The sequence below is a fragment of the Cyprinodon tularosa genome, unplaced genomic scaffold (assembly GCF_016077235.1).
Source record: "Cyprinodon tularosa strain WSP-4 unplaced genomic scaffold, ASM1607723v1 ctg395, whole genome shotgun sequence".
NCBI classification, from domain to species: Eukaryota; Metazoa; Chordata; class Actinopteri; order Cyprinodontiformes; family Cyprinodontidae; genus Cyprinodon; species Cyprinodon tularosa.
Genome location: NW_024039113.1, coordinates 419,695 through 435,020, shown reverse-complemented (window position 1 = coordinate 435,020; position 15,326 = coordinate 419,695). Strand labels below are relative to the sequence as shown.

At 38.1% G+C, this 15,326-nt stretch overlaps 1 protein-coding gene across 3 annotated transcripts in view; it reads right to left on the bottom strand.

Annotated features, from left to right (window-relative positions):
* Nucleotides 1–766: 766 nt before the first annotated feature.
* dennd2b (DENN domain containing 2B) overlaps nt 767–15,326 on the bottom strand; it is an 82,308-nt gene continuing 67,748 nt past the window's right edge. For all 3 annotated transcript variants that reach the window (XM_038297731.1, XM_038297730.1, XM_038297732.1), the window contains exons 15-20: nt 9,572–9,749; nt 8,688–8,729; nt 5,484–5,595; nt 3,784–4,023; nt 3,450–3,536; nt 767–859 (exon numbers count right to left, since the gene is read on the bottom strand). In XM_038297731.1, coding sequence (XP_038153659.1) covers nt 825–859; nt 3,450–3,536; nt 3,784–4,023; nt 5,484–5,595; nt 8,688–8,729; nt 9,572–9,749 — 694 coding nt within the window. In that variant the 3' untranslated portion in view covers nt 767–824. The remainder of the gene's footprint in view (nt 860–3,449; nt 3,537–3,783; nt 4,024–5,483; nt 5,596–8,687; nt 8,730–9,571; nt 9,750–15,326) is intronic.

Here is a 15,326-nt window from a genome sequence, read left to right as displayed (position 1 = left end):
TATTGTCAGGCTGACAGATCATTTCAAAGCAGCACCTTAAATCCGGATTTTATGAATGAAAAAGAAACAGTAAATAGTATATATAACCTTTTATTTTTTGAGGAAAGAAAACTCTACTCTTACGTGGCTTTTGTTGTTCTGGAGTTTCATCCAAAAGGACATAGACAGAGGGGCAGTAACATGGCACCGGGCACCCACAGAGTGCCTCTCAGTGAGGAAAGCTAATAAGAGCACGGCAATGACAGCAGCCGGAGTGATGTGTAGAGACGTAATTAGGTTAACGGCTGCATGTGGTAGCTAGGGCTAGACTATTGTGCCTTTTGGGATCCTGCAGGCTCCTCCTGAAGCAAACCTTTGAACGACGCTGTCATTGAGATGTTATAAAGAGAAAGTGTGAGATGGTAGTGCAAAGAAGTACTCAAACACAAGCACATTTAAAAGCACTTAGAGGACTATATTTAATAAAAGATGCACAAGACTGTTAAAATAATTTGTCTTCATTATCTTGATGCATGTACATTTTTCATATACACTTAAACAGAGAACAAATGAACACATGAACTGTACATCTACATCCTCATCAAGTAACAAACACTCACTCTGATAACACTCCTCAACATGCACACCTGGATCTCAGTGGTTACTCTACGACTCAGTCGCTGTGTACCGTCCTGCTATTGCTGTCTCATATAGGAACTATAAACATACGCTGAAGAATATCACAGCTTACAGTGAAATATTATGTACATACTTATACTTTTTTTTATATATAAAAAAGGCACAAAAAGTCTGAGAATCATCTTGAAGCAGAGACATGTAAGTCCTCAGTTCTTTTTGTGGAGAAACTTCATTTTATTTCCTGGGGAGGAAAAAAGGAACACAAACAAGTTAAAATTCCCTTTGAACACTGAATATATATATAACATAATTATTCTAAGACAAAAAGAAAAATTTTGTTCGTAAAATAGATTTAGGAAACCCAGTGTTGCCCTAAATACTTAAAAACACAGCAGATTATATACAAGCTCAAGTAAAACCAAAATGAAATATAAGCAGTACGTTTAAAAAACCAAGCAAAGCTAAAACAAAAAAACAAAAACATTTTGGCAGCTATTATTTTAATATATCAAAATAAACGTTGTACTTATTTGTGTTTTAAAATCATAAATCAGTTAGCTTCCATCAAGAAAATAAATAAAAAACATTTTTTTCCTTTAGTCAGTAATAAATGAAGAATCCAATTTAACTTCTGGAATTAAGTTTTTAAGTAATTAAAATTATTTGTATAGCACCTTTTAGAGATATCAGAATTCCAAGGTGTTTCAAAATAATAATAAAAAAAGAACAAGCACACTAAAAATACATGAACAGTCTAGTTAAAAGTCCATTTATAAAAACATAATGTAGTTTATCCAGCAGATGGATAAACCATCCATTATATATTCTAAAACTTAAAAAGTGGAAAGTACTGACTGCAATTAATGTTTAAACTGTGAACATTATTGAAATACGATTGTAGCCATAAAAAAAAAAAAAAAAAAACAGAATCATTGTGAGGTTGTTTTGATAATTAAAGAACCTAATCTTTGCATTGTTTTAATCACCTTCTCTCAGTCTCCCTTTTTTGCTCTGGTAAACAGCTGTTCTAATTAACTGATTAACAGGGCAGCATTTAAGGTAATTTCCCACTCTTACTTCAGTATAAAAGCTGCCTGGTTTTTAATGTTGTTTCTGCTTCCTCTGTTACACTACCTGTGCTTCAACAGGGTTTTACTAATTACACCAAGTTCTGCACATAACATTTCTGCATGTGATCAGGGGTAAAATTTTGTTTGGTACATTTGTTGGGTACATGTGCAGGACTCACAGGGCTGAACCAGACATTTTTAGGTGGGAAGGCCTAAGCCAGGGTGCTGGAGAGGAGAGTTGAGCTGATTGTCAAATCTCTACTTCAGGAGGAGCAGTGTGGTTTTTGTCCTGGATGTGGAAACTGGACAAGCTTGTAAACTCTACCAAGGGGTCCGGGGAATTAACACAACCATTCACATTTGTTTTGGGGACCTGGAGAAGCCATCTGAGCATCTCCCTTTTGGTGCCCTGTTGGGGGCGCTCCAAAGAGTATTGAGTCGAAGGGCCTTTACTTAGGACCATCTAGTCGCTGTACAAGCGTTGCAGGAGTCTGGTTCACATTGCAAGCACTAAGGCTAACCTGTTGCTATGCATGTTAGACTCCTACAGGTCTGCCATCTGTCACTAGGCCTATTCACAACCTTTATGGACAGGATTTCTAAGCAAAGGCGATGACAGGAGGGGGTTTGGTATGGGGACTGGTGGACTTTGTCCCTGCTATTTGTGGAGGACGAGGTTCCACCGGTTACCTCCTCCCAACACCTATAGCGCTGGTTGGGATGTAAGGATGAAGGTCAGCTCTTCCAAGTCTGAGTCCTTGGTTCTCAACAAGAAAAAGGGGGCTGCCTCTTCAAGTTGGAGGAGAGATCCTGCCTCCAGTTTGAAACACCTTTGGGTGCTGTTGAGTGAGGGGAGAATGAAGTGGGAGACTGATAGACAGATCTGACTGGCTGCTACAGTATGGCGGAGGCTGAACCTCAGCCAAAACTTAAAAGCTCTCCATCTACTAGTGATTCATAAAATCCGGATCCTGAAAAAAAATGAATGGGATACCGGATGCAAGAACCTAAAATTAGCTTCCACTATGGTGTAGCTAGGCATCTTAGAGTTAGCTTGAGAAGTTTGGTAAATTCGGAATGGGCTGAAGAGTAGAGCTGCTATTCCTTTATATTGAGAGGAGTCCATTGAGGTGGATCAGACATTTGTTTCAGAGGGAGGAGGCCCAGGGAACGGTCCATGATGGAGGGACTGGCAATGTAACGCTTTGGGCTTCCTCCAGAGCAGCAGGAGGATGTGTCTGGGGAGAAGGAAGTCTGGAAAATCTCTCCTGAGACTGCTGCTCCTGCAACCCATTACTGGATATGCATCTACCATTAAAACCCTCATACATTTTGAACATCTCACGTTATATTCCAGATGAAAAAATGAATTTGTTATCAATCAACAGAACGGAAGAAGTTCAAGGTTGCTCAAAGACTGATTAAACTTTGCAGTCTTTCTGAACAGACCCCTTTATACTATTGATTTTAACAACGCAGAATGAGCAGCAAGTATGTCAGTACTGTTGGCTTAGTTATTTTACTGGAGCTTTTAATTAATTACTTTCCACATGGAAAATAATTTCTTCATACAGCGATTGATGTGGTTTGTGATGTTTTACTGCTGTTATCCTGAACAAACTGAAATTACTCCATGAGAGAACATTCAGCAAGTTACAAAAAAATATTGAAAACGGCTGTTCACAAGGCTCTGTTCTGAACCTTTTTTATGCACTGAAATCTGAGACTTTCCTCATCTAGAGCATCAGAAGGGAAACTCACCGAGGCCTTTCAGGAACTTGTTTACTCCGCTCTGCTCTGTGTCTGGGAGCTCCTCCAGATACTGATCCACTCTTTGCTCAAACAGCCCTGTCATCAGAACAACAGAGATTCAAATAAAAGGAGTTATGGCACATCTCCCCCTTCCAGGAAGTTAGAAGATCTTTGTTTGCCAGAAAGAATTTAGTGAGATGCTGAGACAGTTGGATGAATACATTCCACCACAAGAGGGCAGTAGCAGTACAATATTTTTTTGTTGCTCAGAGACTCCTAAAAATTGAGGAGAGGAAATCCACAGAGAAAGGGGCAGGATTCCAATAACTGAACAGCAACCAACCTTTAGCCCGTGTTTTCCTCAGCTCCCGGTCCTGAATGAACCCTGCAAACATCTGAGACTCCATAAAGACACCCAGGAAGCGACGGATGCTCTTGGACGCCACAGACTTGCGGAAAGCCTCTCTTTGGAAAACTCGCTCGCCATGCTCGTTCTGAGTGATGAACAGGGAGTAATGTCCCATCGTCTCCAGGAAGAAGCGGATGAAGGCCTCTGACACAAGGCTGTTCAATGAGTTATACTCTACAGATATCAACAGAACAAAAAGAAGCAAAACAAAATCAACCATGATAAATAGACATTAATGTGAATGCTTGCTTGAATCTGAAACTACAATGATGTTAGCTATTTAAAACTCTGCTCACCCCTATCCCTAGTAACCACAAAGCGTTACTTACAGTTCAGTCCTTTCCTTCACCTGTAAAACTACACAATGAATTACATAAGCTAGTAAGATTCTTGGGATTGTAGCAAAAGCTAACAGACTGTGACTGACATGCAGCAGGTGTTACATAACCACACAGAAAGACAATCTGAAGCTTGCACAGCTTCCAAACAGTTTTCATATCTCTACAGTCAAAGGTGTGAGGGATATTATAATGCTAACATCAGGCCTTCTGTGACCCCCTCCCAAAGCAGACGCCCAGTCCATTGTTTCTCTTGCACTGATGCATCACCTTTTCCTTTGACATCATAAAGTTATTTTTGATACCTGCATTTTATCTTGGTGATGGTGTTCTTTAAATTTTAATAAAAGATATTAGATTAGAGTTGGGTTATTTCATTTCAGTGTATCTCAATTACTAATCATGATTTTGCTGTAGAAATTTGGTATTTAATATTGCTGCCATATTATCTACTTCTCAAATAATAATGAACTAGCATTTCTTAATCACAATTTAGAACCATGTACTGTAGGTCTGAAAGAGGAACTGAGGTAAAACCACATGCTTAAAAATAATTAGCATCTTTTGGAAAGAAATAGTTTATCATTTAACAATACGTAAACTCATCTTCAATAATCAAGGACCGCAAATTTCTTACAACAAATAAACTATGAATTATGACAGAACTTTTTCTAACCTTACAACAGGGTTCTTAAACCTGTTTTCACATCAGGCCACTTCATTAAGTCTTTAAATGGGATGTTAGGGGCTGAATAGTTAAATTTAGTTCGGAAAAGGTTCTTGTTCACATACTGTCTGGAAAGCCGTACTAAACAAAATTTGGTTGACAAAAGTTTTTAAATGAACGCCTAAGTCTGTCCTTATCCCTAAAAATAGAAAAATATTTTCAATTCCATTCAAAAATGCTATACTGTATATCACAGTGCAGATAGAGAACTGTATAGGCCAACTGCATTGAAGCTGAAACTGGTACATTTAATATAAAGGTCAACTAAAAAAGGTTCAGTATAAAGAACCTTTCTGAGGAAATATACAATCAAATTGTCTAAAAAAGAGAGGGTTGGAGCTTTTAAGGCATTTGAGTTTTTGCAGAAACTAGCTTCAGTTTCTGGACATAATACAGCCTTAATCCCTTAAATGTGCAGCAAAGATTTGGCTGCAAAAGCTAACCATTAACTTTTAATCTCCCAGTGGTTTTCACAGACACACAAACTGTGCACTGCCCCACCTGTTGCTCCAATTAATCAGGAAAACATCTGCCTCTGTTAGCAGGAGGATGAGTTGTCCTTTACTCACCTTCATCTGACTCACTGTCAGAGTCCTGGTTGATGATCTCATTCCTTTGCCCGAGCGCCTGCTCCAGAGCTGCCTGAAGCTTTCGTGGCAACAGCGAAGCCTCGTCATCCATCTATAAACAGTTGAAGTAAGCAGAGATAAACACAAACAATTGGTAATTAAAAAGCTCCAACAGACTACAATTCAAATGTTTTAAAAAGACAAAATAAAATATATCTACAGCTCTAAAATTACTGCTTTACTTTGTTCACTAAAGCATGTCATGTATGAATTATAATCTTCTATTTTTTTATATGTTTGAGCAACAAACACTAACTAGAATGAATAAAAACCAACAAAATCTCTTCAAATTTTACAAGAAATAATCTCGTGCTGCATTTGAACTTAACATTATAGACCAAAACAGAGCTGCTCAAAATCAGGATTAAAGTTGCACAAGTGGTTTTCTGAATTTTTACCGATACAAGCATACTCTGTAAAACCAACGTTCCCAGTAATTACAGCCGCAACTCTTCTGTGGTGTGGCTCAACCAGCAATCAAAATGTAGAAGATTATGGGGTTGATCACAATTAGCAAAATAGCTCAAGCTAACTGCTATTGGTTTCAGAACATCTGTCAATTCAAGCCCTACCACAGATTCTCAATTAGAGTCTGGACTTCAAGTCTGTGTTGACCTAAAACATTCCGTTTGTCGATCTGGTGGCTTATGATGCTGCTGTACCATGAAGCTCCGGATGTTTAAGCAGCTTCTAACAGGTTTTTATTTAGATTTTCCATTTATTTAATTGTATCATTGTCTCTTATCCACTCTCACCAACCTCTCTATCCCCACTAAAGAAACTGTCCCATAGCATGAAGTGGCCAGCACCATGTGTCACCGTGGGAATGATGTATATTATTGTAATGTAGAAGTGAGTGTTTTTTCACAATATTTGGCATGGAAGCAATATAAGAATAGTTTTGGTCTCATCAGAACCATTATCCAGATGTTTTCTATATCTCCTACCACCCTGAGTTTCTCTTAACCATTGCTTTACAATCTGAGTTGTAAAATGCAGTTGGCACAGTTGTCATTTATGGCAGATTATCTCACCTGAGCAATGCTTTAAGGGGCTGGTAAGCAGCTATACGCCATACAATCACTTCTAAACGTAAACTATCAGGTTCTATTCCAATATTAACCCAGTGCACACCTGCCCCCATTTCACTGAAATTCACGGCCATCTCCTGGAGATGATGTGAACATGTTGCGTATTGACTCCTACCTCACAGTGCAATGCATTATGTGGACCACCAGTTAATATTGGACCTTCTCTTCAGACTTTTCTTTTTGTAGACCGAACAAGGTCTTTATTCTGTTTTTTGTTCTATTTTTGTTCACAACGGTTAAAAAACAAACATACATTTGAAGTAATGGTAGAAACAGCTGAAGCAGAAAAAAAAAAATAATTAAGCTGCCATGCAGATAAGGTCCAGAATGTATGGAAGCATGTGCGTTAATAAATCTTAAAAAAAAAAAAAAAAACATGGATGCCATTAAAAGAAGTTGCATTAATGTGCATTAGAATGTTAACTTTGACGGCCCTGATTGGCAGATTTGAAAACTTTCCTGCTTCCAAGCTGTTTTTTGATTCAACAGCTCAAAACATTGGTTAAGTAAGTCTGTCATTATTCCTAAGCAAACATGTTTACATATATTATATCTAATCAAATACTTTACACCTTTTTCTTTTTCTTTTCTTTTATTATATTTAGATACCATAGCTTAGATTTTTTATTAAAGCCCAATTTTTTTGTTGCCTTGTCGGCGTTCTGCATCCTGAGTGGCAGCTTAGGACAAAATAATGTGAATAAAGAGACATGGGTTTGTTGAAGCCAGGCCTAATATATATCTCCCAGAAGGAAGTTAAAAATTCACTCAAATTATAAGACGGAATTGAAATGACTGAATTTGGCTTATATAGCTTTGCATTAGAACTAGCTTTGTTTTATTTTCCCATTTAAGAGAGCTATTGGTCAACAGATTTGTACATAGATATTACCCATGTTTCTATCCCGTATTTGTATAGTATTAATGGAACTACCGGTACTCATTTTTTTCCTCAATTAAAACACTGCACCTGAGAAGAGGAGTTATCATGGCTACATCTCTGATTCTTTTTTGGATATTCCATTAAAGAGTGGCCTGTGGGATGCTGAAAGCCAGAGATATTTTTCATAATCTAACCCTGCCTGAAACATTTAACAGCCTTCTTCCTTACCTGCCTGCTCTCTCTCTTGCTCTTCATGGAGGTGATTTTTCACTAATAATCTCTACCAAACCTCAGAGGCCTGAACAGGACAGATTTTTCTATCCTAACATTCTATTGGACAGTAAGTTTACTTCTAATGTAAATGGTTTAATTTAATTTTCACTTGGAGTGTCAGAGTAACAAACTAAAAAAAACAAAAGTACAAATTCATACAGCATTTCCCATTTTTATTTGTAAAATGTGTTTAAAATATCCCCTAATTTATTTCCTGTTTCCCAGTGTTAAAGGAAAGCTCTTTGTCTACACCTTGAAGCTTTCTCTCTCTGGTTCTTTTCCTGAAAAGAAATCATTCGGGACAAATTCTTTAAATAGCATTTCATAGTGTTTATGTATTAAATAATCAGGAGACATGACAACAGATTTTGATAGAAATTATAATCTTACTCAGATCAGGGAAGTTGCTTAGGGTTACAAAAGGCAGCTGCTGACCAACCGGGCTCACTTCTTGGGAAGCGGCCCCGATAAACAGTTAAAGAAGCATTTTATACAACTCCAGTATGTCACACCATTACATCAGACACGTTTGCCAATGAGGAGACATCCATGGCTACAGCCATATCACAATATTACACTTTGTTCTTAGATCAAGGACAGCGCTTTCACTCCATTTGCCAAATCTTTGCCATGTGCAGAATGAAGATTATAACTTTATATCCTGACAGAGGAACTGTCCTAATTAGATAATTTACTGGGGAAAACATCAGTTCTGACACGCAACGGGCAGCTAATATTAAAGTGTGATAAACTCACACATCATCAATGGTAAATATCATAACAACAGTTTTAATATGCTTTGTGATGGTCTATCACATACATTTTCAATAAGAGGAATTAGTTCATTGAGTTTTATAAATCTTTGCAGGCACTACACATAGGTTTGTGTGTACAAACCTGCCGGATGAAGCGATCAGTTCCCAAGTCAACCATTAATGCCTGAGTGATGGAAAAGGAGAAATTATTATTAGAACAAAAAAAAGAGTTGACTACATTCTCCTAAAGTACAATTTCTATATAAAGAGGCATCAGATATGATAAAGTATAGCACAATATATCAACAACAGGAGACAAGAACCAAAGAGAAATTTATGCTTAACACTGCTTTTCTTCATCTGCTTTTCCTCAAAATATTTATTGGAGCTGAAACCCGAAACTGAAGGAGGGCTACCCAATCTAGACACCAGCACTTTACTGGCTCCAGTTCCCAATGCCACTCATTTTCTCCCAGTGCATATCTGTGGCTGAGCATACTAGTTTTGAACCAAGTATGAACTTTTGGGTAAATAATTGGAAGGTTCATAGAAAAGACGACTGTCTGCATGAGGAATTTCATCTAAATGCTCTAAAGTTGTTGTGACTCTTGTAGTTCTGTCAGTTATTTTCTCTATTAGTGGGATCATCTTTTTGGTTTGTGAGATGTCATTAAGCAATTAAGAAATCTCCAACAACACATGAATGTTTACCCACTGTAATTTAAAAGCTCAATGTGAAATATAAATAAATATATGAAATATATGTTTTGTTTCTGAAAAACAAGACAGGCTTGTTTTTCTGAAACAGTTAGTGAATAAGATAATAGATTGAAGGCAGAAAAGGTCAAACAGGCCCAGGGACCTAGAATCTGTCTTAATTTATCACCCAAGAAAAAGATCCAGTGATCCCAGAGAACAGGAAGGAAACAGGACCAGAATAATAAAAAGACTGAACTCCTTAAGCTAAAATATAGCATTTAGATTAAAAAAAATAATGAGAAGAAAGAGTCAAGATGTCGTACTTACTTCTTCTACAGGAAGCTCTTTAAGTTTAGGTAATGAGCTGGACAGCAGGCCCACCAGGAAAGGGGTGGGACAGCAGACGATGTCCAACATGGACGCCGGCAGCACGGGGATGAAGGTGTGTTGCCAGGAGAAGGGGTAGAGCAGCGCCACCACTGCATGCATGCAGCTGGACAATGTACTAAATGATAGGAGACAACAACGAAGACAGTGCTGTGTTACATCCTCTATAAACGACAGAGGTCGACCTGGAGTAAAAGATTAGGTTAAACAAAACAATGGGCTGCAAAAGGCTGGTATGGACAGCTTATTTTCCCTTATGACATCATAAGGGGCATGATATTCTAACATACCATTTTGAGCACAGATTAGCTAAGAGGTGGAGAAAGGCAATACAACAGGTGAAAGGATTGTTTTTCCATTTGCAAACCTCATACACAGGTTTCAGCACACATATGACTGTTACAAAATGTTTATAATGTGAATTTTCATAAAATGGGACCTTTAAGCGAAAGATAAGTCACACAACAGATTTTCTCACAATACTTGAAAAATTATAATTTTCTTGGAATTACACATCTTTCACTCACTTTAAGTGATTAATTCATTGTTTCCCTGAAAAAGCATTGTGTAATGTCATTTTATCATTGTTTTAATTTATTTTTTCACTTCCTGCAGTTTATTTTGGTACAGCTTAGTCCAAAAGACTTTTGGAAAACAGAAGATTCTTTTCAGCAAAGCCTTTTGGCTGCAGTAGTATCTGGAAAATAAGTCCTTTTGCAATTGTGTTCTCACACTAGTAGTTTAGTTTACACATGAAACCACAGTGACGACAGCCAGCTCCAGTGAAATACATCTCTTTGATCTTACTGAGCTCAGTCTGCAGAGGTGGCATGGCCCTAGCTTGTTGCCATAGTTAAGCCAAAAGCTCGTTGACACAACAAGAAACAGCAGCAGTTTGGTTTTAACGTCGACAGCTGTGGTACAACACAAAGAACCCAAATAGTGACCCATCTTTCTCACGATCCGACGCTTGTTGACAGTGGCTGACCCCTCCTCCTCTCTGTCTTACACACAGTGTTCAGACCATGTGTACAAAAACAGTGAAAATAAACTGTGGGTCCAACACACACACACAAGCATGAGCACTAAATCAGTATGGATTACTAACAAGACCAAGGATCAAACATGGTATGTGATTGCACCCTATTTAGGCGAATATTTATGAGTGCTTTCCATGGTTTTTGTCCTCATAGCATCACAGAGAACATTAAAGCTCATAGCGGCTACTGCTTTTCATTTAAGCTCATTAGATTTAATTCCAAAGATGTCCTTAGCGAACATGCAGAAAACTTGGAGGAGCATGATTCCCAAGCGGAGAAAAATAACTCCCTTAGCCTTTTGCACTGTGTTTACTTAGGCTACACGGTTGCCACGCTGGCTTTTCATCTCTGCTTCCCATGAGTGAAATTGCCACGATTAAAATGTGTTTTCTTGACAGGCTTAAGCAGAATTACTAAGCGAAACCCAAATCTACAAAAACCACAAAGATCAGGAACTTTTTTGGCCCCATTCAGTTCACTCAAAGCATGGAGCCCTTGCAGCTTCCACTTGGCCAGCCTGATTACCATTTGCCTGGGGAGGGCTTGATAATTCCAAACAGATTCCGTCTCCTGGGTTTGACAAGTTCCAACAGGGAGCAATGGGGCATAGATCTGAGAAAAACCTTCGCCACAGGCTACACATGGCCCAACGCTCCACCGATACCAAAAGGATCCGTTACACTCATCCCCCAACCACAAACTCCTAGGAGAAAATGAACTTACAATGAAAACACTCTGCTCTACCAGAGGTCGCCACTCAAATCTGGAGAGAAAGAGGGTTATATCCTGAGAAAAAAAGATCAGACTAACGAAAGTCATAAAATGGCTTCTTTAATTGAATTCCACATTCACAACCAGGTACAGTAACCAAATAACTAGAAGGCTCAGCTGGAGCAGGTCCAGATAGATGATTTACTTTTTATTGCCTAAATGAGGCGTCTTTAATGTTAGGTTATTTATTTTCTAACATATTTTACAGCTATCAACTGAAGCTCTTAATGGTGCTTTTTATTCATACTCAGAATGTGAAGTTTACAATTGCCAACTCAGTTTAAACTGAAATAAATCCTCAAAAACATCTGGTCGTCAAACTTTACTATTAAAGCTATAAAAGCTGACTTTGTTTTGGCTCCCAACAAATACTACAATGAAATCACAAAATTAGGTTTTGTTGTCAGCACTAAATGTAAAGGAAACTTAGAATTTTGCTTTGTTATTTCCAAACCAGTTGTAGGAATATTAAAGTGTAGTTTGGCACATCTGACGTCAGTGAGGGCCTGTTTTGTGTTTTGTGTTAAATATGATGGCTAATCCTGACATATTATCCTTCATAGCTGTGTCAGGCTAGGCTTAATGTTTTTATGGCTGAAACAGTAGAAACTCAAGGAAAGTTAGTCTGTGATTCCCAAAGGAGGAGGAGGGAACATTTCAACGTTTACGGAAGAAAGAATTGGATTAATGCGCTTAGACTTGTGCTCATAATTTGAGGCCTTGTACTGTGCAGACAAGCCTGACTTGGTCCAATATATGGAGTCAAATGGATCTTCCGAGCGTGGATTTACATCCATCCTGAGTGATCTGATCGTCAGTGCAAATGTTTACACTATGATGTGCGACAAATGTGACATGAGAGACTTAAAAAGTGCAGTAGTGATTTGTAATGTTTTAGAGACAATAGTTTTTTCATTATCTTATATCTAACCAGATGTCTGCTGACAACAACTGAGCCATATGCTGTGTCTGCTTCATTAAGTGCAGCAACATATGGCCTGCTGCTCTTCACACTATTATTTCTACATTGTATTAAAATCTGCTATGAGCAGCACACCTTTGGAGTTTAATACCCTTTGAAAAAGCAGTTTTGTGTTCATTTTTTCCAGGAACTGAAAAATAACAAATTGATAATCTAGCAGGACCTTTCTGTCCTTATTAAGAGTAGGTGTTTCTACATTTTGGCTTCTATGATTTAACAAGAAGAATATATGAGATATTTGTTCTAAATATGGCCTAAATGATCACATCTTGCAGCGCATCCAGAATCTTTTCATAACTATGTTTATTGCTGTGCCATAGTGAACTGATCATGCAGGTTACATGGCAACATGTGAACTCCAGTAAGATGACAGCTGTTCTGAATAGCACCACAAAAATCATTTTATCCACTTATCACCCTTTTCCAAGCTCAAAATAACAGCTGCTGAAAAACATGCAGCTAGAGCTGAACGCTGATGTATTTTTACCCCTTAGCGTAATATGTTTTTTCTTCCATCCCTGTATCCCTGAATAGTTTTCCTTTACTTCCTGTCTGTGAGGATATACAGCCACCAGCTTGCTCAGTCTGACAGCAGAAGTTGTTCGACTGAGAGACATTCCCTCCCAAAGGAAAACGGCAGACTTTCCCATTAATAAACCGCTTCTGATGGGGACCCGATTTCAATCAAAGCTGTCTGAAGAATGTGCATGTTTGTATCTCAGTTTCTGTTCTAGATTTTGACACTCATAGCGAATGAGACTGATTTGAAAATCAGCTGGCACCTGTGAGTTTAGAGGATAAGAATGCTCCAGGAACCAAGTTAAACAGGGAGGCCTACATAAAGCTACAATCCAGCTGAAATGAAACAGCAGATGTAGCTTAAACCATCTGTCACCTGCAGCTGCAAACCTCGAGTCTTCTTGATAGAGAAATGGTGAGACTAGTGATGTGGTATTAAAAATCTGAGTTTTATAGGAAAATATAAATAAAAGGGCAATTAGCAAGTAACAAGCAAAAACAAACATTGCGCTTGTCTTCATCCATCCATCCATCCATCTTCCTCCGCTTATCCGGGGTCGGGTCGCGGGGGCAGCAGCTTAAGATTGCATTGCGCTTGTCTTACATTTCTTCCTCACAGTTTGCTACGTACTGCAGTATATTAGTTAACATATCAGAATAAACATTTATTAAACTTTATGTATCAAATGAATACACATTCTGTCTTTGCTAACATATCTCTCTCTTCCAATCTAATTCATGAAATTGCTGCCAAATTGTTGCGTAGATCCGACAAAACAGACCAGGGGTCTTATCACAGCTCGAGCTATGTAACACAAAGCAGCAAAACATGTACATGAATTAAATCTAAGTGCCACGACATCATACACTCAGATTTTCTGTCAGATCTGATGCCAAATCATGTTCAGTGTATTCTAGCCTTAAGGCAACAGGACTTCTGTCAGATTTTATGAATAAACTATGACACCTACCAAGTCATAAGCCTACAGAATAAGCTAAGTTTACTGGACGAGTTTTAAAATATATTCACAAAAAATGAGAAAAGGTCTGGTTGCCTTGGTTTTAAGCCATGTTGCCATGGCTCCCATGAGGCATGTTAACTTGCCTTAAATGTTTTGCTTTCAAAAGCTTTTATTTCACTGCAGTAAATCATAAAATCATTTAAATGATAACAGGTCATTTCAGTAATAATTATATTGGTTTTTGTGACATTGTGAATTTATCAGAAAAATTAGCTGTTGCCTTTCATCTGTGGCTCCCTGAACATCCTTCAATCCATCCATCTATTTTCTCCCTCTTAGTCCTTGTCAGAGTGGCGGTGGGGCCGATGCCTATCTCCAGCAGTCTAAGGGCGAGAGGCAGAGCACACCCTGGACAGGTCAATTTAGAGAAGCCAATAAACCTAACAGCTCCCTGAACAATCTAGTTCAATTTTCCTGGATAAGAATATCTGAAAAACTACAGACTTGCTTGCTATTAAGCTAAGTTTTAATAAAACTGCATTACTAGAACATCCTCTTATATTTGGACAAACTAAAGTGTCAGTGTTCCCCAAGATTTTTTTTGGAAAGTATCCTCTGGATTGATGAGATCAAAATAAAACCTTTTCCAAAGCATTTATTTACAGGTGGACCTTTGAAAAATGTTTCTGGAGATCTGCATTAAAACTGATTGAGATTATGTTGCTTGACCTTAAAAGAAATGCCTGCTGTCGACCACAGTCTATAGACTAAAACAAAATGTGTGACAAGCAACGCCTCACTCCAGCCGCAACCCCACCCTAACTTCCTCTTTTCTCCTTCCCTTCGTATCAGTCTCCTCGTTTTAACATGTTTGCAAAGAATAAATAAACAGCAAAACAGCATCCCCTTTGGAGGAAGTAAGTAATTCATACTTTTACGTAAAATGCTTTTGGCAAGAAAACATAATTTTGGTAATTGATTGTGTTTAGGCGAATTCTTTGATCCACTCACCACCATTTTGCTACTTTGGTAGTGGTATTTTATGGGCAGGCAGGGGCTATGCCCTAAGTGGTAGATATTCACATGAACATACATACATGCACGCAATCAGCCTGGCTTGTAAACAAAAAACTGAAGAACAGCATAGATATACAGTGTAACACCACACCATATTCAATCTATAAAGATAGCCTATTTTTTCACATCATTCTTTCTATCTAAAACAATTATTTTATCACTAGCTGCTCCTTTAAACAAAATCTTATTGCCCAGAAACTCATTAACATAGCTATGTTAACAGAATCCCATAAAGACAGATGGCATATAGTTCTCCACAGCTATTGTGAAAAGTCTTCTGGCCTGTTCATTCAATTCCATTCAATACAGTTCAAAAATACTTTATTAAAACTCAAACGAAATTA